At 33.2% G+C, this 22,861-nt stretch overlaps 1 protein-coding gene across 1 annotated transcript; it reads left to right on the top strand.

Annotated features, from left to right (window-relative positions):
- The first annotated feature begins 9,828 nt into the window (after positions 1-9,828).
- On the top strand, positions 9,829-11,482 carry LOC145796702 (uncharacterized). The gene is made up of 5 exons (XM_082881867.1): positions 9,829-9,869; positions 9,959-10,033; positions 10,136-10,240; positions 10,339-10,691; positions 11,196-11,482. Coding segments are annotated over exons 1-5 (537 nt in total). The 5' UTR covers positions 9,829-9,866; the 3' UTR covers positions 11,197-11,482.
- The last annotated feature ends 11,379 nt before the right edge of the window (positions 11,483-22,861 follow it).

Genomic DNA, 22,861 nt, shown 5'->3' with positions numbered 1-22,861 from the left:
TCATGAGGTCTCATGGCTGAGCTACTACTAGTAGTATTTGAATTGCGACCAAAAGACTTCCGAATAGGCTCTCTATCATCCACAATGATTTCCTGTTTGATGGCATCCTTTATCTGGACCCCTATTTCATGCAAGTCATTGAAAGTGAAGAGTGAAAGGACTATCATTTTCTGTAACATCTTTCCATGTAGATTTCTGACTATCATGTGGATTTGGTCTTTTTCGAGTGGTTTGTTGATCATTATTGCTGCTTTTTCCCTCCATCTAGTGATGAAAGCACTAAACTTTCACTAGGCTCTTGGCGAGTTGCCTCTAAATCCCAAGCAATTACCTCAATCTCGGTGTTGTAAGAATATCAGGTAATTAAAGCCTCAACTAACTCCTCCCAACTTTGATTCACTGAGTCTTCTAACTTAGCATACCAGATGGCAGCTATACCAGATAAAGTCCTCCCAAACAAGGAAAGTTTTTGAGGTCGAGTCAAACCCATGGGTTTTAGGACGTCCGAGAAGAAGCAAATATGGACCGTGGGGTCACCAGCTCCATCAAACCTATCAATGTGTGGCATTTTATACCGTTCCAACAATTTGATGGATATGTCCGCATACTCATCTTCTATGTCTACAATGGAGTTGATTCCTTGTTGTAACGCCCTCAAAATAACAACATTAAACCCATCAATAAAGATATGCATTGATATGTAAAAGTTCCACATTCTTCTATTTATCAGAGTTTCATTACAAAAAAGTATTACATGTTAATAACAAAAGCAAATGCCCTATGGGCTTACAGCTTTCCAAGTTAACACTTGGTTACAACAAAAGAGTACTAACTCATTTACACGTTAAGCCCTTGGCTTGAATTTACATGTAATACATCAAAAATAAAACGACAAAAGTATGTCCGCCTCTAGCCTCCCAAGCTATGTCCTTGGAGGTGGCATGCTACCTGTACCTGAAAATGATATTCCCATATAGGGTGAGCCACAATCCAGTAGAAATACACTAAACCAACCATGAACAATGACTAAAAGATTAGCAATTGATAGATGGCCAACACTGATACATTCACATAAATCACATATTTATGTCATACGACTTATGAGTCCAAGTTACTTTTCATTTTCCCTTTTTCAACAGATAAGCATGTTAGCTCTATCATTATTTCAACAGATATGTATAAAAACTATATCCCACATTCACAGATAAGCATATAAGCTGTATCCACATTTCACAAAGATAAGCATATGAGCTCTATCTTCACTTCTCTAGACAAGCATATGAGCTGTATCTACGGAGTTCATCCCCTATCTTCTCCCAACACTATCCGGTTTAGAGGTACATCCCCTATCTTCCGCTAAACCGCGGATTACGTCCCCCATCTCCTCCTCTACACATAGCGTATACAAACACATTGGTTCTATATACAATCACTCAATACATACAGTTAATGTATTCTATCAACAGTCAAATTCCATGACACATTCCATTGATTAGTTTCCGTTTGCCTAATCATCATGCATTGTCTACAACAATCACGACTATCCTCCACCGATAGCCCAAAGCAGTTATTTCTAAACAGAAAATAAATGCACAAATGGATATTCAATCAACATTTCATTCCGGTGAGTGATAAATAATTCAACTACACCCTTTAACCCTTTGCATTCCCAATCTCAACAATCTCATTTCATTTTCTCATTTCTCACAATTAATTATTCCAATTAATCAAACAATGTAATTAGGTCATTTTCCATAATTAACATTTCAACCCTTAGGTTCCATTTTCATCAATGATTCAACATTTATTCCATTTCTCTATGCCAAACACGCATCTAGGTTTATTATGAATAAAACCCCAACTTTTGTAAAATAACACAAAAGCCCCAAACTTTCACCAAATTACCAAACCAACCCCAACATCTCAAAATACTAAAATTTAAAGACAAAACCCATAGAGAGGAGTAGGATATCCCTACCTCGAAGTTTGAGCCAAAAAGGAGATGAAGACTCGAAGATCAACGTGCTCCAAATCCAAACTTTTTCAGATTAAGAAGAAGCTCTCAACGCCCTCTATCTTTTTAACAAAGGCCCTAGGCTAGATTCACACTCTAGGGAGATCAAATCTTAGAGAGAATGTAGGTTTAGAGAGAGAGAGTCTTGGATCTAGGGTTTGAAAGAAAAAGAAAGTGAAAAACTGATGTTCAAAAACGCTACTGTCCGCTGATATAAAACACGCTCGCTCGAGCGACCAGACACAGAAAACTCTCGCTCGAGCCAAGAAGTTCTCGTTCGAGCCAAAAACTCAGAAGTGCGCTCGAGCGAAAGAATGCTCGCTCGAGCTAACAACTCAAACCCTCAGGTCTGCAACCAGAAGCACGCTCGAGCGACAGACTTCTCGCTCGAGCGAAGAACAAACCAGACCGCTCGAGCGAAGAAAGCTTGCTCGAGCCAAGAAATGCAGTTCTCAGGTCCAGAACCAGATGCAATCGCTCGCTCGAGCGAAGCCACTCTGGCTCGATCCACCAGACACGAACTCAACTCTCGCTCGAGCGACAAACTCCTCGCTCGAGCGAAGGTCCAAAAATCTGGGCAGCAGCACTAGGCTCCCAAACACAACCAACCTATAACAAACCTGCCCAACACATCCTATAACTCAAATACGAAGTAAAAAGGATGCAAACAAGATAATAAACAACTACCAACATCCACGGACACATGTCCGGATCACTGTACAACAAGGGTAAACCCGGGATCGCTATACTTGTGATCTTTTGAACATTTTCTCCAGCTGGGCCAATTTCAGCATAGTTGGGTTAAATTCATTTGTTTCTAGGGAAAAAAGTCCTTCCATTGGTTGGGAGAGGAAGAACTATGCTCTCAATGATTATGCAAGAATCCTTAAATCTTCTGGCAAGTTTAGTTCAAGGAAGTCCTTAACTGGCGGAGGTGGATTTGGGATTTGAGGGGCCACCGGGGGAGGTTGAGTGGTAGATGCCCCAATCGAGCATCGTAATTCAGCAAGAGTATCACTATGAGTAGCAACCCTGCTGGCAATGGTATCTATGCTTTGTTGGAGAGCCAAAAGCATGTCTATTATATTTTCTTATGCCATCACTGATTCTGGTGGATTAAGTAGGGATGATATAGTCGGTGAAAAAACAGGTGCTGGATTGTTGTCGTAGTTGTAGCTTTTCTTTTCGCGTGACCAATGATAAATAAACTAACACTAGCTGGCCTTGAACTAAGTCTGCAAATTTCCAGAGTCTACCTGCGCGAGTCCAAAGAACTTGGGGGCATGTTTGACTGTTCTAAAGCTATGGTGCTCAACTTCCTTGCAACCCTCAATCAAATTTCTACATCATTTCGGCTCAATTGATCACCTGCTAAATCATGTTGAAAAACTGAACTCAACTCCAAAAACTAAAATGCCTAAACCACTTATTTGAATCTAAGAAACCCTGTATCGATCACATAACACATAGCAGGAAAGAGAACAAACACCCCTATGGGGGCTAGGGTTACCTTGTCCTAGCTTTGAAATAATCTAGGGTGTCACTATTCAAACAAATGGTATCATACATCCTAGAATGAGAGTGCATCATGTCCTACTTTTGGAAGGTACTATAGCTTACTATATGCACAGGGTTGGCTCTACTTTAGGGTTGAAGTCAAGGTAACGTTACTAAAGAATCCTTTGGGTCATAACCAATGAAGATCCCAGGAAATCAAAAGAGTCAATATAGCCTATCTTCAAAGTCTAAGAACCTTAAATAGCAGAGCTACCTTTTTGACAGATGTCAAAAGGTTATAACACAAGGCCTATAAAGTAACGTAAAGATGGGTATAGTGTCATAAAAAAGCTTGCATATGCTCCCAATAGTATATGGACAACATAGGGACTTTGAGTGCACCAATGCATGCAATGCAAAGAACATATAATTAAAAATAAAAGTCATATCATGGAGTTCAAGTCAAGATTTCATAAAATCCCCAGTAAAGTTGCCAAAAACTGTAACATGCTTGAGGGGTACCCATGCTCGTTAAATTGTTCGGACCCTCGATTTCTTTGATCTAGTCTCACGAGTACAATGTGAAACATAGATAAGAGTCCAGTTTTGACAAAATTTATAGAAAATCCATTTTATTGCAAAACCTTTGTCATAAATGGACTACATCACCAGATCTTAGAGTCACTACCTAATATTTTGGGAAAATTAGGAAACTTGTGACTCATACCAAGGCCACCGTTCGTCGTCACCAAAGATGCTTGACTCGGAACCTTAGGTATGAGAGGGAAATGTCATTATTGAGCACCCTCGCTCACCCGATCAAAAGATCGGTCTCTACTAAACCATGATATGAGTTTTATTTTCTTTATATGTTCATATTTCAATTATTTAATAAATCCTAAAAATTACTATGTGAAGCAAACAAGTATAGACTATGTCACCCACTTTGGAACAACTTCATTTCATGTAGTTTTGAAGAAAAAAAAGTTTTGAAGATGTACAACCCAAATAAATTGATTTTGTAAACATGAAAAATCAATATCATTCCAAATTAAGCGACACAACCTCCATCCACCAGCATCAATACAATTATATCAAGTAAGCAAGTAGCCTCATGGTAGAATGCTAAACATAGATTCGTCTAATGCAATTCACACATGAGATGCAACTAAAGATAGTATTAAACATAGTATTAAAGCATAAAAACATACATGTTTACCGACGTCCCGCGAATAGTTACAAAACAAAGTTAGCAAAATATACATGATCTTATATACAAAATCCTAATGCAATTCACACATGAGATGCAACTAAAGATTCGTCTTTTAAGATATGACATGTGAATTATCTCAAGAACATGCGGTAGCGTACATAATCACATAGGAATTGATTAAATCCACAAATGCAAACTTAGCCAAATCAAGATGCATGAAACATGGATACAAAGCATAGATAGGATGAAAAACAAAATATGATGCATATTCACAAATAAGGAAAGTAAGTAAAAGAACGTGATAGAAAGAAGCTGGATTGGGGGGATTATTACAACACTTTAAATAAATTATTACAAACCAAATAAGAGAGGGACGAGGAAAATATTACAACAAAATAAAACAAAACCTCACAAAACACTCAAAATAAAATAGACAAAAGAAAAAGCTTCATTTGCCTTGCAAATCACTAGAAGTTGGTCAACGTCAGAAGATAACGCTATCTTGTCCAAAAGAAGCTAACAGGCCGGCCAAATAGGCCGGCTGGCCAACTAGGCCGAGCAAAACCTATCTTGCTGCAAAACCAAGAAAAGGGACAAACAAGAAATTTGTAGGTGGCTCAACTAACCACTACCGGTTAGCTTACGACACAACTAATATTAAACAAGAGCAAGAAATAAGCAAAAAAATATGAGCTAAACTAACTGCTTAGATTACAAAAAAACAATAGGAAATAGAAAGTAAGACAATAAATATAAGCTAAACAAACTACTTGAATTATAACAAAACACTAAGAAATATAAAACAAGAAAATAAATATGAGATAAAAAATATAAGGAAATGAAAGACTTGAAATTCACATTCCAAAGAAAGATTAAATTTCTTGATTTCCAAACTTCCTCTTAATTACCTTCAAGTTTGTGAAATGTGTTCCCAGTCCTCAACTCGAAAATTTAAAATTCTTGCTTGAAATGGTGTACACAGGGTTGTCACTTTCAATCAACAAACACTCTTTCTCTTGTCAAAGCTCAACAATATGATTACAATAATGTGTTGTTGCTGATTTTCACAATAAAATGTGAGGATAACAGTGTATATTGGCGAGGTAAAATAGTGAAGGAATTTTAGCAACTTTGGCTAAGTGTTTTTCTTTATCAAGGAAGCTCTCTCAATGCTCTAGCTCTCTCTCTCTCTCTCAATATTCCAGCCTTCCTCTCTATCAATCTAATGTCCTATTGTATATGCAAAGGTGGAGAATATAGAGAACTTAGTGGAGAAGATGGTGAAAGACAACAATGGAAGACAAAGGATAACGAGGTGAAGGGAATAAGCTTTTGGCCATGCTCTCTCCACCTCTCATGTAAAGAGGCCAACAATATTGATAGTGGAGATAGAGTGTATCTGCATTTTGTGCATGGGTGGGTCAAAAAAATGGGTTTGGGAAGTGCCCACCCGAACCTGCCAAAAACTAGGCAAAACTACCTAGGCTTATTGTGTTGGGGCGGTCACCCGGCCGGACATCCGGGGGTCGACCGGCCAAGGAGGGTTTTGCCCGTTTCCCTCCGGTTTGACTCTGCTTCTCTCCGGGCTGGTCCGACTTCACTCCATGTGTCTAATGAGGCTCAAATACATGACCAACCTAGGCTTAAAGTTATGAATAAAGCTCAAATTCCATCTCTTCTTATTGAGGATTCCGTGAGAAATACATTACAAATTTCACATCGGAAAATCAAAAGAAAGCGCCCAAGTCTTAGAGTCAGTCAAAATGGGGTGTCTACATGCATATATCTCAAATATATTGTGTGTCCTATAATATTTGGTATAACTAATACTATACATTTTTAGTCTCTGTTGATCTAATTATTAGTTCTATATGATATCTTAAAAATTCATTTCAATGATTGATTGCAATTATTAAATTGATATATGTTTTTTTCTTTTTTTCTTTTTTGTGTTCTTTTTATTCTCACTTTTGTCTATTCTATTGTTTATGTGAGAGTTTTATTAATAAATTGTGTGGTATAAAAATGATCAATATTTAGTTGGAATAATTATTCATATATATTTGGATCAGCAAAAGTTATTTGTTAGATATTATTTGTATTGTTTAGCTTTAGTATGAAATATATATTGGGGCTATTTGGTAGCACTTAAAAGCAGCTTAAAGCTGCTTTTAGCTTAAATGAAGTTATTTTGGTGTGTTTGGTAAAACTTAGGCCCTGTTTGGTAGAGCTTATTTCCAGCTTATTTCAGCTTTTAGCTTAATTTAAGCTATTATAATGTATTTGGTTCAGCTTAACAATACAACTTATAACTTTTTGTAAGTCAAAAATTAACTTATTCTTTAAGTAGGAGAGGAGAAGCTTAATTTATAAGTCAAAAATCAGCTTATGTTCACAGTTATAAGCTATAAACTGTTAAACTATAAGCTATAATCACTTTTCCACAGCTCTACCAAACGGGGCCTTAAAGGGATAGATTATAGCTTTTATTAAGCTATTTTCAGCTTAAATTTCTAAGCACCTCACACTACAACAAAAAGAGTCTTTGGAGACGAAAACTAATGACGAAAATAAATTTTGTCACGAAAAACGTACCTTTAGTGAAGAAAATAATATTTCGTCTCCAAATGTACTATTTTTAGAGAGAAAAATAAAATTTTGTCACTAATCTACATAGATAATAAAAAAATTAGGTGACGAAATTTTTTTTCGTCATTATTTTTATTTTTTTTTGTCACTGAATATTTTTCTGCTTTTTTTTTAATGGTGCCAAATTTTTGAGATTTTTAGTGAGAAAACAATTTGTCACCAATTATAAAATTATTAATGACGAATATATTTTCGTCACCAATAATTTTTAATATTTTTATATCATTTGTTGAGAAACCAGTTTCCTTGTCAATAATAATTCTGTCACCGATTTCGGAGGGAAAATTGGGCGGCAAAAGAAACCCCAAAATAGGCTCTACTAATTTTTTCTTTTGGCTTCTGGAACATCAGATTTGTAAGCTGCAAAACCTAGTAGAAGAGAGGGAGAAGAGAGAGGGTTCGAAGGAAAGCAACTTCGACTTCGAACGGTGCTCTCCATTCGGCGGTGGCGACGATTGACTGTCCCATTCTTGAGGTATGTTCGGATTCCCCCCCCCTCTCTCTCTCTCTCTCCCTCCCTCTCTCTCTCTGTTACAATCACTCCATTTTTTAAATTTCCTCTTCAAAATTCCCAAACACGCCCCATGCTTTACAAACCCTTTCTCAATTTCTGATTTGATACTCAAATTTCATTATCTCAGAATATTTGTTTGGCTCTGTCATATATGTGTTTGCTATTTTTTATTAAGGTTTTATAACTGTTCTTTTGGATTCACATGTCTTGATTTTGTTCTTGTTGGATTGATTTGTGCTATTAGGGGCTTGTGAAAGCCAAATATAAAAGTCCTTTTAATGAAATTTGTCCCTGGCAATCTTGGCTTGATTTGGGTTGTGGATTGTGATTTGGTCACCAAACATTATTTGATGTAAATTGAACTTGAAGTTTTCGATGCTGTTTAATTCTTTTTTAGTAATAAAATTTCAGAAAAATTGTCTCTTTTCTATGTGGTTTATTTTTTTCTTGTATTTTTCTTATTCCATACATTTTTGTGCATTAGTATACTTAATAAATATCTTAAATTTTGACTTGAGGGGTTGCATCCCTGAAGTTACCTGGAAGAAGAAATATAAAACTTGAAATGTCAATCCATATATATATATGGGAAAATGAGTAGCATACCAGTTCAAATTGACCCAATTGCTAAGTCATATGTGACATTTGGGTGTATAAATGCAGTGGTGAATGACAGCAAATTCATGGAACGGTTTGACAAATTGTTGGTAAAATAATAATTTTGTTGATATTTCAAGGTCATTGAATCAGGCCAAAACATTCATATTCGATCTGAATTTTAGGTGAATTCTATTGGTCTCCGAACGAAAAAATATATTGTATTTGAAAACATATTAACAACTTAATTTCAAAGTTTAAATAAATCCGTTTTGAGTAACGTTTCTCTAGAATATATTCTAACTTTTATTTTTCACAGTTTCTTACTTTATGTAATCTTAGCTTGATTTGAAGCATGAATTGTGACTTACACCAAGCATTGTTTGTTATAAATTGAAATTTAAGATTTTACAACTATTAAGTTCTTTTTCAGTAATAAAATTTAGAAAAATTATTCACTTTTTCATATTGTTCTTATTTTCTTTGTCTTGCTAGTTCGTAAATATTTTAAATTTGACTTTGAGGGCTTGCATTGGCTTTAGGGTAAGGTTCAAACTTGGAAATGGAAGATTTTTTTGAAACAAGTTTCAAGGAAAATAATTTTTCGTCTTTTGCTGGCAACTAAGCATTTGAAAATCAGAAATTTAGATGAATTTCTCTGCTTTTTAACCCTAGCAAACGTGTATTGGTTAGTAAAAGTCAACCTATATACTAATAAATTTTTCAATCCTTTGAATGGTGAAGAAGGAGATCCTTGAAGTTGTCACCAGCTTGGTTTCAATGGACAATATGGTTTCTATTACATGTGACTAGGAACTTTCCGATGTACCTAAAAAAAAAATTACATGTGACTAGGAACCTCCTTTGTGGAAACGCACAGAACCTTTGTATCAATCTCTTTGAATCCTCTATTCCCAAAACACTGAGGACTCGATTGGGAATATATTTAGTGTAAAAGTTAAAAAATCATTATAAATTATTATATTTTTTTTGTGCATCTTTTTGTAAAAAGTCAATTAAAATAGTCAATTTTCAAACCACTACTGATAATTGTTGAAACATATTATGAGATTTTTATATTTTAAAATTCTCACATAATCCAATAAAAGTGACTATTTTTGGATGGAGAGATTTATGAACAGAGAATCCTTAACTCTTATCCTGATAATTGTTTAAACATGTCACGAGATTTTTATATTTTAAAATTCTCACTTGATCCAATAAAAGTGAGTGTTTTGGGACGGAGAGATTTATGAACAAAGAATTCTTAACTCCTATCCATTAGTCTTCGTTTAAGAAATTCGCCGAAATAGCCACTTGGTAATTGCTCATGATATCAATGGACATCTCTAATTGACAAGAAGTGGAATAGTAAAGAATTCATGGTATAATGTTTTATGTTAATTGTCAAAAATTTATTTTCTTCTTACTAATGTTAAGTTTTGTTGTTTATATTGGTGTTTCAATCGTGTAGGAACAATCACTAACTAATGTGAATAATAGGATGCAAATGAAAACAAAACATAGATGTGGATCAAAATCAATCCCGGTTAGGGTGCACAGCTCGGTGTGTTCTGCTATTTTATTTTATCAGATTAGTAGGCTTTGTTATTTAAATATTTGAAATAACATTCAAAAATAAATGAATCAGATAATTGCAAATGGAGAAGTTCCTGATTTGGCAAAGTTTTACAAGTCCATCCACTATAATTCGAACACACATGAATGGATTTCGTCGGAGAGCCAAGCTAATTATGTATGTACAAGGCAATGCATATTAATTTTGATAAAATTATTTATTTGCTTTGTAGGGTAGAATAACTAATAATTGTTCGATTTATTTTAAATTAACAGGACAACATGATAAAGACGCAAGCCGAACACCTCTCGCAGACTGGTGTGATCCCTTTAAGCCAAGAGGAGTTGTCAGTTAAGGTGCTTAAGCCAAGGTCAGGTTATGTGAAAGGACTCGGCTTGAGGCCTTTTTCTTCTATGAAGACTATTGTTGCACCTGCTGAAAATAGTGACTATGTTCAACGCCTTGAGATGCAAATAGCACAGCAAAATGAACAAATTGCAAGGTTTCAAAAGTCAGAGAAGAAACAAAGCAAGAAGATACAAAGTATCATAGAGTGTTTGACGCAGAAAGGTATCACGGGAAATTTTGAGAGTGGGGAAAGTTCAGATTCTGATGAACAAGCTTCTTGGTTAGTATATTATGTTTATATGTTAATTTAGTAGAACATTTCTTCTTTAACTAGGGTAGAATAAAAAACTACTTTTGACATTTAGGCACAAGGTCTCGGGAAAATAGTGAAGTATGCATCTAAAGGCCCGAAAAACATCACAAACACCTTGAGATTATCAGAAATTATCATGAACACTTTGGGAGGAATCAACATAAGTTGTGAAAACTTACAGAACAATCATAGGACTCTCGATTGGAAAACATTTAGGCTTGAACATAGGCCGTTAGGGAGTAAAATCTTGAAATAGTCGTTAAAAGGCCAAGAAATATCATGAACACCTTGGGAGGAACTAATGTAAGTTGTAAAAATTTACGGAACAAGTACGATAAAAATTTGGTTTAAAATTTACTTTGAAATTTTTATTTTTTCTCTTATAGGTTGCATATTAACATATTTAGTGAATGGTTACCTTAACCTTTTGTTGTTGTCTTTTCTTTTTATTTTTTCTTTTTTAAATGGCAGATTGGAGATGAACGAATTTGGTAACCTGCATAGCAAGAGTTTTTTGTTGATATTACCAGACATCCATCACAGTGTAGTTGTACTTTTTGTTGATATTACCAAACATGTATTTTGACTATGTTGTTGTGGGTTATGATTATATTGTGATGGATCTTATCTTTTTGTTGATATTTTATTGAATAGATTAAAATGAACAGGTTTTTGTTGATATTACCAAATGAACAGGTTTTTGTAATGATTTGTAATGGATATTATATTCAGCAGGTTATTAAAATGTACAAGTTATTTTGATTGTGTTGTAGTTTTTGATTTTACTAAAATAGATGTTATAATTTGGATGTTATATATTAATTTCTTGATACTATGAGACATGTATTTTGCTTGGTTGTTTTATGATAATGAACAGGTTAATTTTATATTGATTTGTATTAAATATTTTATTTAATAGATTATTAAAATGTACAGGTGTTGTTTATTGAAAAAAATATATAAATTGCAAATATAACCCTCCCCTCAATTTTTAAAAATTATTTATTATTGGTGACGAAAAAAAATTGACACTAAAACTTTCTAATCCCAACAAATAATTTTGTCACACATTCACTATTTCATCACTAAATTAAAATATTTTTTGACAAAAAGTTTTCGTCACTGAAAGGTCTTTTTTTTTCATCTTTTGGTGACGATATTTTCGTCACTAAAAATTTTATCACTATTTTTAATGACGAAATATTTTGTCACTCAAAATAAATAAAATAAAATTTTATTTAATTTTGGTGACGAAATGGATGTTATAGGTGACAAAATATTTAATATTTAGTGACGAAATATTTCGTCACCAAATGCCAATAATAGGTGACAAAATAAATTTTCGTCACCGGGTACTTTTAGTGACGACGAATTGGTGACGAACGTGGTGACGAAATTATTTCGTCACGGATCAATTTGGTGACGAAAATTTCACTATTGGAGACGAAGTGATTTTGTCATTAAAGTACCATTTTGTTGTAGTGTCAAGGGGTGCTTCTTGATTCAGTTTATACGGGAAGCTGAAATGGGAGGTGTAAAATGACTTAAATGCCCTTCCTAATTGATGCTAATTACAAGTGTGCCATGTATATAAACCATTTCTCACTCATTTTTCCTCTCTCACACAAACGAGAGAGGCGATTTTCGGTGAGCTACGGCGATTTCCGGCGAGCATGTCAATTTTCGACGACTGAGCTCTGTCTCTTCTCTCTCTCTCTTTCTCTCTCTCTCTCTCTCTCTCTCTCTCTCTCTCTCTCTCTGGTGTCCATCGCGATTGATAGCGTGAACCCTAGCTCTCTCTTCCTCTTCACGATCGACGCTGGTGGTGATTTGAACCATCGCGATCGACAGCGTGAACTCTAGCTTTCTCTCCCTCTTCGCGATTGACGTCGGCGGCACGATTTGAACCATTGCGATCAACAGCGTAACCCTAGCCCTCTCTCCTTCTTTGCGATCAACACCGGCGGTCAATCTGGCTCTGGCTCTCTCTACGGCTCTGGCTCTCTCTTTCTTTCTTTCTCTCTCTCTCTCTCTCTCTCTCTCTCTCTCTGTCTGTCAATCTGAAACCCTAGCACTGGTTTGTCCCGCCAGAGCTAGGGTTTTCAATTTTTTTTTTTTTTTTTTGTTGGAGGTTTTCAATGTTCTTTTTAATAAAAAAAAATAATAATTAACGAATAAAAAATAATAATTGACGCTAATTAATAATTTTAATTGACACTAATTAATAATTTTAATTGACACTAATTAATTTATAATGAAAAAATGAAAAACAAATTATACTAATTGATACCATTAATAATTTTACTATTAATTGATGCTTATTAAACCATTAATTGCCACTAATTAATTTATAATGAAAAAATAAAAAAAATTATAGTAATTGATCCTATTAATAATTTTACTATTAATTGATGCTTATTAAACCATTAATTGCCACTAATTAATTTATAATGAAAAAAATTTATAGTAATTGATCCTATTAATAATTTTATTATTAATTGATGCTTATTAAACCATTAATTTCCACTAATTAATTTATAATGAAAAAAATTATACTAATTGATCCTATTAATAATTTTACTATTAATTGATGCTTATTAAACCATTAATTGCCACTAATTAATTTATAATGAAAAAAATTGTACTAAAAATGAAATATTACTAAAAATAATTAAAATGAATAATAATAAAGAATAATAATAATATGAAAAATAATAATAATAATAATTGATAGACAAATTGATACTAATTTTAATAATCGATGAACAAATTAATAATAATAATAATAATAATAATAATAATAATAATAATAATAATTAATAATTGATGAGCAATTGATAATTTTTATACTAAAATCACAATTAATAATAATAATAATAAAGAAAAGAAATACAGAGAAAGAAGAGAAGAAAAAAATTAATAATTTTGATAATAAATATATGAAAGATAATATGTAATGAAATCACAACATTAATATAAATTAGAACATGAATATTAATTTTAATGAATTAATAAATTAAAAAAGAAAATAAGGTGAAAAAGAAAAGAAAATAAAATGAAAAAGAAAAAGAAAAAAATGTATTATAAATGAAATCACAAATTTTATACCTTATAAGGGCAAAAATGACAATTACACAGAAAAAAGCTATTTTACAACTTATTTATCAAACACTACTCTGCTGCTTAAATCCATAATCCCACAACTGTACCAAACAGGTTACCAACTTATATTCACAGCTGTAAGTTATAATCTGTTAAGCTATAATCTATAATCACTTTCTCACAGCTCTATCAAACGGGCCATTATGTCTCTTTTATTAAATGATTAGTTTTATATTAAGATATTTTTCTTCTTAATCTTATTTCCTTTCGGAAAAAAAAAACTTGAAACTCCTTATGGAAAAAAACTGATCAACTATTAGTATCAATTTGGTTTTTATTGAATCATCCTTTAACCATGCTTGCTAAATTTAAAAATTAAAAACAACTATCTCATTGATATAAGTAACACAATGTAATGGGATTAAACATGACTACAACTCAATTATATATTGGCTAAATTTAAAAAGTTACAATTAAAAACATCTATTACATGGACAAAATCTAATTAGGTTAAACATTTTGACTGTAACTTAATCATAACTATTTATAAAACCTAAAAAAAAAAATGAACATTAAAAATACTTATCTTATTGTACTGCAAATCAAAAAATAAATAAAAACACCATTTTTTTTTTCCTTCTAGATGGTGAAAGCACTTAAGTATTAGCTAAATTAATTGGCATATGTGGTTATAATCAATTGGGTCAAATATTTGACTATATTTCAATCATAACTATTTGATTATAAAAAAATGTAATAAACATAAAAAATATTTAAAAAATTTCATAATCATTAAACTATTTACCATGTCGCCCAATGTTCACTAAAAACAATTCTTATTGCATAAGGTTCAAAATTTCGAAGACCCAATAAGATAAGGCCTAATTTTGATATTACCTTATATTACTAAAAATTACCACATCAAATCTCTAACATAATCAAAATTTACGAACTCCACCGTATTAGATTCACACTACAACTAAAATCACATCTCTTTTTCTCTTTATATATATATATATATATATATTAGTGAAAATCCGTACTGTGCACGGGATGTGAAAAAATTAATAAAATATATTTATATGAAATAATATAAATAGTTAGATTTTTGTACATAAATTATAAAAATAAAAAAAAATATTGAAACTTACAAGTTAAGTTTTACATTTTTATCACAATTTATGTATCAATTTTTAATTTGTCACAACTTTAATAATGTAACTTTCAACCCCCTTGCTAAAATTGTAAATTTGGGCAAGTTGAATATAAGCAACTCGAGTCAAGCCTGTAAATTTTTAAAGATTGTGCAACATAATTTTTAATTCAGTGAGAACCTATGTAAAATTAAAAAATTCGAATAAATTTGAATGGACTTGGATAAAGATACCAAATAACCTGAGCAATCGAAACAAAATTGTATATATAAATATATAAATTTTTTTGTTAATTTTTTTTTAATAATAAATAAGATTAATTAAAATTTTAATATTAATGAACAAAAACAAATACACCTTTTAGAAAGGGATCGTCGAATAAGTTGACATTAAGAAAATTATATTTTATAATGGCATAAAATAATTAAATATGATTTTTCAAAAATTATTTTTCATTTAAAAATTACAATAAAAATATTAAAATATAATAAAATTAAATTTCTACAAAATAAAAGTATCTGTGTATAAAAAAAAGGTAAGAAGAAAATTTAGAATGTTATTCTCATTTGATCTGAAAATAATTATAGATGACTAATAAATTATCAACTATAACCCCCATTTTTTTAAGTAAAAAAAAGATATCTTACAAACCATCACTTTTTTAGAAAAATAACATTTATTTCTATTTGTTTTAGCAAAATGCACTTTTTAGCAATTTGGGCCAAAAGTTTTTCATTTTTTATTTTAGTTTGTTTAATTGACAACTGAAATTAACTATATATATATTAATTAATAGGATCCACCATATTTCGAAAGTGCTAAAAAACTTTAAATGAACAATAAGTAAAATGTTTGAGACTCACAAAAAAAAACGCCTACAATTGTATCCACAATGATGTGACTTCATACATGTCAACTCTTAATTTGTTATACACTGAATGACATGGGACCCAACTTCCTTGTCAAATCATTGTGGGTGAAAGTGTGGGTTTGTAGCATTGATAGAACAATAAATTATCACATGTAACTCCCATTTAATTTTTTTTATTATATAAAAAAATAAGTTTAACCAACTATCACTTTTAATAGAGAAAAAAAATGTTTATTTCTATTTGATTTTAGCAAAAGTCACTCAACTATTTAAGCCAAAAAAATTTATTTTTTTATTTTAATTTGTTTAATTGACAATTGAGATTAAAAAAATAAATAAATAACAGAATCCATTATGTTTGGCAATTGTTAAAAAAGTCATTCATTTTCTTAATATTTTTTGTTTTTTCCAAAAAAAAATTGTATTAAAAACAGTAATAGTTTAAGTTCTTATAGTTTAGAAGGACATAATTTTTTTTTTATAAAACTCAAAACCAAAAAATGACAAAAAAATAAAAATATAAACTTTTAATAGTGATTAATAATTTGAATACGTGTATTTAATAACATATTATGTTTAGACTAATAATATTATGACACATCATTATGACACATGAATATTGATCTCATTCTAATTGTAATAGCATAATTTAAAAAAGAGTTTAAGTTTAAAATTTAATTTTAGACTTTAATAAAAGATGCATAAATTAAGGAACGAATTTTAATCTTATACTGGTAACATAATTTAGGAGGAACCTAAATTTAAAATTTTATTTTCAGAATATAAAATTAATTTATAAACCAATCTTGTGACACGTATTAACAAAAATTAAACAAAATCAAAAAAAAATAAAAATTGAAACTTTAAACTTTAATAGGATGGCAACATTTTTCAATTATAATAGTATATAGATTTTGTATGAGATTTTAAGACTCTCATAATATCTCTTCTTAAAAATATTCTTTCATAAAATATATAAATAGTCTCAACGTCACTCTTATTGTTCCTAAATACAAAAATTATGAGCTAATTATGATAATTTTAAATTTGTATCTAACACTTATAAATCATGGGATAGATTATTATAATTTTAAATTTATATTGTGCCAAATTAAAATTAAAATTAATAGATTGTTTTCCATATTTAGTGACTCTCAAATTTAAATTTTGAAATGAATTAGTATACTTTTTATTTTTTTTAGATTTGATATACTTTCCATTTGAAAGTTATAAATCAAGGGATATTAATTTTTATTTATTTATGCTTGAATAAGAGCTAGCCAATAGAAATTATTTAATTTTTAAAAATCAAAAAATTATAAATTTAGATTGAGAGATTGAAACTCTCACAAAACTTGTGGGTGGGTTAGAAACCATCTCTTCCTTGTATAATAGATATATATATTTTTAAAAAGTTTTATTATTTTTAATTTATAAATAAAATTTGACTCTCTTATGCATGCTACAGGTTTTAGGCTAGTTGAGCTAAAAACAAATGTGTTCAAAATCCAAGCCCACCTTGATCTTATGGGATTAAAATATATATATATATATATATATATTATAAATTTTAAAAATATCGAGTGAAACTAATTAGCTAGTCACCAGTCGGTAGCCACCCTAGCCATCATCTCAGATTAATCAATGCTCAATTTGACTTTGTGGTCTGCATTTCTCTCAATTGAGAGGCAGATTATGAGACTTTTCATAATACATGATATTATAAAAAATGACAACATACGAATTGGTCATTCTATTATCTTTAAAGTATTAACAAAATCAGTTAATTATTATTATCCTTTCGTTTAGGAAGTGAGTTAATATTTTAATTTTTTAGTTATTTTAGTCTAAATTAAAAAATCTCGTTTGTAATTAATTTTATGATTTCTTTTTTATTTTTGTGAGAAAAAAATCGAAATAATTATTGTTTTTTTTATAATTAAAATGAAATAATTATTGTTTGGATATGACATTTTACCTTATTAATTTTTTAACATATTTTGTCATTTTGTAACTATTTTAGCTCCAACCTATGATGTCAAAAAGAAAGTTTTGGAAATGGTTCTGGGTAGTGAAGTCAGCATATTCTGGTGCAAAGTGAAACAGCGAGCAGCCACACCCGCGATTCACGCCGGAAGAGGGCTAAGAGGCAAAAAACAATCAGCTAGCAGATAGAGTATCCTCTTCGTCCTCAGGATCTCCGTACCTAGTTTATTGGAAACAGAGAAAATAAGCAACAACGGGAATGAGAGGCTCAGCATCTCGATCAGGCTGTTCATCAGAGGATGCACTGAGTACTGGATCGGCTCATCTCTTCTCCCTTCTCTCTAGACATTGAAGCTTTGGAACCTCTTGGAAAAGTGAAGGCTGGACTAATAGTCTAGTCGGACTAATAATCCCCCACATGTGGAATAACTCAATGCCATGGGGGTGTGGAACAAAAATTGATAGATTGAACCAACCATCACCCCAGCAGCACCCTTAGGCTCTGTTTGTTTATCAGATATAAAAGCCGGATATGTGTATAGGACTGGATATAATATGAAGTGAGTCTCATATATTTTTTTTGTCTCCCTGTATGTCGTATTTGGTTGTTCCGGATAGTATGTGACGCAAAAAGGAGATATGCAATACCACTCCAATGGTATTGTATATCCCTCACCATCGGATATAACTCATCTTTCATTCAAAGGTAAAAAATAATCACTCTTCTCTTATCCCATCCTATATCATATCTTAACCAAATATAGTATGAGTGACCCAATAGTATATATAATCCATCTCATATCCTATAATATATTATATCACATCTTTGTTCTTAGATATTACATATCCTCTTAATTCTTATATCCAATGTAAACAATCAAATGGAGCCTTAGATATCCACCATTAATTGTCATGTCAATACATTTGGAGCAATGAATAATTGCTCAATTGAGAGACCAAACCCACCTAATTGAATTTCTTATTAAAATGCCCATATCTTCCTCATAATCTCGTAACCAGCTCACCTGTTTTTTTAAATTGTAAGTTTAATTAGATGGATTAATAATTTTACGTCACGTTTATTTATCTAATTTTAATAAATAAAATAAAATAAATTAATGCTAAACTTTTAAATGAAAAGTTCCTTTCACCTAATATATAGGATAATAAATTGAGTTGGGTTTATTTAACATTTAAAAAATGAAAGCCATATTCATTGTCACGACCCCAAACCGCCCCTAGTAGTTTGGTGCCGCGATGGCCAGTAATCCGTAATTACCGAAGGCCAACTTTTCAAAACTCAACACAATCAGAGTATGGATGTAGGGGGCTCACAAATGCGGAAGCGATAGATCAAACACAAGTGGTCCATAAGAGCTGTGCGTAGATTAAAGCAATGCCAAACATTCCAATTAACTTGCAACTTAGATACATCAAGATAAAATATACAGGTTACATCTTGATCAAAAGGCTTCTCGAGCCGACATATACAAAATACAGCTAATATAAGTCAAGAAGCATGATTTTCAAGATCTGCCGACATGCAAAACAGGGCATCGCCGACGTAATTACAACAGTAAAGCCGACGTAAGCACAAATCCAAAACAAGCATCCAAAACGGTCTAGGCGTCACCGCCATCCTGCTCATCACCTACATATATATAGAGGGGTGAGTACAAAACTCAGTGAATGGTACTAAAAATAAAGGTTTTTGCATGAATAAAGCCGAGGTCTTTCAAAACAGAACATATCGAAACTTTATCAAGACAAGGGATGAACCGTATTCATCAATCAAATATCATAACATCGGCGAAGCAAGGGATGAACCGTATTCATCATCAAGTATCATAACATCGGCAAAGCAAGGGATGAATCGTATTCATCATCAAGTATCATAACATCGGCGAAGCAAGGGATGAACCGTATTCATCATCAAGTATCATAACATCGGCAAAGCAAGGGATGAACCGTATTCATCATCAAGTATCATAACATCGGCAAAGCAAGGGATGAACCGTATTCATCATCAAGTATCATAACATCGGCAAAGCAAGGGATGAACCGTATTCATCATCAAGTATCATAACATCGGCAAAGCAAGGGATGAACCGTATTCATCATCAAGTATCATAACATCGGCAAAGCAAGGGATGAACCGTATTCATCATCAAGTATTACAAGTATCATAACATGTACGATCCGTAATCGTTTGGTCAAAAGTATTGCGAAAGTTTAGAGTCCTCCAATACAAGGGACTTGTGTTACTTAGGCCCGTAGCCTGATTTAACAAGGACCGTATCCTTTTATACTTAGTACTGCGAAAGTTTAGAGTCCTCCAGCACAAGGGACTTGTGTTAATTAGGCCCGTAGCCCGATTTAACAAGGACCGTATCCTTTCCAAAGATGGTATCGAAACGAGGAGTATACTTGGCACATCAAAACGAGGGCTATTTATTCATGCTAACAAAATACTTTGTCAAACAAGGCAACAAGATTTATCAAACAAGTATAACATAGCTTTATCAATAATACCACTCACCTAGTTCTTCCGGTGCAAACTCAAAGCAATATCAAGGACCTACAATCACATGGCAAGTCACATTCTCAAAGCAAGCTCTATGTATACATGCAAATGATCTCGGCATTCATGCCAGATCTAAGTCAAGGACAAAACAAAACAAGCGGGGAGCTTAATTACTGCTCCCGTTTCATAAAAACACACCGGTACTGACCAGGGCTAGGCCGAGGTCCCGCTAAACAAGGTCAGGAGAAACCTGGGTTTTCCTTTGGAGAATATGAAGAACATGATCATTTGAAAGATGGATGCAAGTTCACAACTTGTTACAAAATCTGAGTTTTCATGCCAAGAGTTCAAAACATATGGGCTTAAGTACCCATTCAAGAAGGTCATGCAAGAACAAACACAAAAACATGGTTTTCGTTCCAAACTCTTCAATCAAAATGAGACTTTGTTCAAGAACACATGAAAAACCATTTTCTCTTTCCAAACCAACTTCAAAACGATGCATGACATGCAAAACAAATCCGATCATGCAATGCAACTAGATGATCAGCAAGAACAACCGAAGGAGATCAAGATTCTAACCTCAAAACTCGGATCTAACGGCTCAAGCCACAAAGATCAAGCTTGGAAGACTACTCTCACTCAAGAACTCTTCTCCCTCCCTTTCTAGAGCTTCTCTCTCTAAAACAAAGATTTGAGACAAGAAATGATTTGTTTCAAGGTCTGTCGGCTGCCTTAACAAACAGCTCGGACACGTGGCATAATCGGGTTGGTTCAGCTCCAAAAGGTGATTGATAGACAAGACAGGTCTCTGACAAATCGTATGCAGCAAGCTCGGGTAATACACATCGGCAAGGAGATGACATCGGCTCAAAACATGGATCCAGTAACGGAATAGAAAAACATCGGCTAGGGAGGACGACACTTGACTAAGCTGTGCCACACCTTGGCCGGGGTGCGCCACATCTCGGCCTAGGCCATACCTGCCTGCGGACAAGGTTCAAGTACGAAACATCTCGGCAAAGAATGCCCGAGGTGTAGATGGGGTTAAACAAGACCTCAAGATAGTCCTAAGTACAAAGGGTCAAAGGCGGACTAAGCTCAAGATGACCTCGGCTATGCACACACACACTAAGCAAAGAACAAAATCATGCAAGCAAACTTTAAGCAAATCAAGACAAGGCAAAACCTTCAAATTAACATAATAAGCTAGACCATGCAAAAAAAAAAGTATGCAAGTATGGCAAGAGTAAGGTGAGGGTTGTTACATCCTACCCTCCTTAAAGAAGTTTGGTCCCCAAACTTAGATTACCTTGTTTCCAGAACAACTCCGGATAACGGACTCTCATGTCCTCTTCCTTTTCCCACGTGGCTTCTGTGCCATAATGCTCCTTCCATTCGACCTTTACCATCGGTATCAATCTGTTCCTCAATTGTCTCACTTGTCGATCAACAATCCTCATTGGCTTCTCCTCGTAGCCCAAATCTTCATTAACTGTGATCTTGGAATGATCAATTACATGTAGTGGGTCTCGGATGTACTTCCTCAACATCGAAACATGAAACACATTGTGGACTTGGCTCAAATCTGGCGGCAAAGCAAGTCTGTAGGCAACGGGGTTAATTCTCTCAAGAATTTCAAATGGCCCAATATAGCGAGGTGCTAACTTACCTTTCTTTCCAAATCTGGAAGCTCCTTTCATTGGTGAAACCTTCAGGAATACATGATTCCCAACTTCGAACTCTAACTCATTTCTCCTCTGATCGGTGTAGCTCTTTTGTCGGCTCTGGGCAGTTCTAATCCTCTGTTGGATAAGTTTAATCTTTTCTGTTGTCACTTGAATCAATTCGGGACCAAGCAGAGCTCTGTCTCCGACTTCGGTCCAACATATCGGCGACCTACATTTTCTTCCGTACAAGGCCTCATACGGCGCCATGCCAATGCTAGCTTGATAACTGTTATTGTAAGCGAATTCCACTAAGGGTAGATGTGTTCCCCAACTTCCTTGGAAGTCCAACACACAAAGTCTAAGCATATCTTCAAGCGTCTGAATTGTCCTCTCAGTCTGCCCATCTGTCTGGGGATGAAAGGCTGTACTAAATCTCAGCTCGGCTCCGAAGGCCCTCTGTAGACTCTGCCAAAATCTAGAAACAAATTTAGGATCTCGGTCTGAAACAATTGACATCGGCACTCCATGAAGTCTGACAATCTCGTTCACATATAACAAGGCAAGTTGATTGGCGTTGAAGGTAGTCTTAACGGGTAGAAAGTGTGCTGACTTAGTTAACCTATCCACAACAACCCAAATTGAATCCATACCCTTAGGTGTCTTCGGCAACCCAATCACAAAATCCATGGAGATGTGCTCCCATTTCCACTCAGGAATCGGCAAAGGTTGAAGAAGTCCTGCTGGTCTTTGATGTTCTGCTTTCACTTGCTGACAATGTAAACACTGGGACACGAATTCGGCTATTTCTCTTTTCATATTTGGCCACCAGA

This window comes from Camellia sinensis, chromosome 8, assembly GCF_055761805.1.
Source record: "Camellia sinensis isolate YWXY chromosome 8, ASM5576180v1, whole genome shotgun sequence".
Classification (NCBI taxonomy): Eukaryota; Viridiplantae; Streptophyta; class Magnoliopsida; order Ericales; family Theaceae; genus Camellia; species Camellia sinensis.
The sequence above is the reverse complement of the archived record's forward strand: the minus strand, read 5'-3'. Positions and strand labels throughout refer to the sequence as shown.

Excerpts from the sequence above, each read along its gene's own strand:
- LOC145796702 (XM_082881867.1), top strand. Across the intron at positions 10,034-10,135 it reads GTGGATCAAAATCAATCCCG|ATAATTGCAAATGGAGAAGT; the intron begins GTTAGGGTGCAC and ends TAAATGAATCAG. Across the intron at positions 10,241-10,338 it reads CGGAGAGCCAAGCTAATTAT|GACAACATGATAAAGACGCA; the intron begins GTATGTACAAGG and ends TTAAATTAACAG.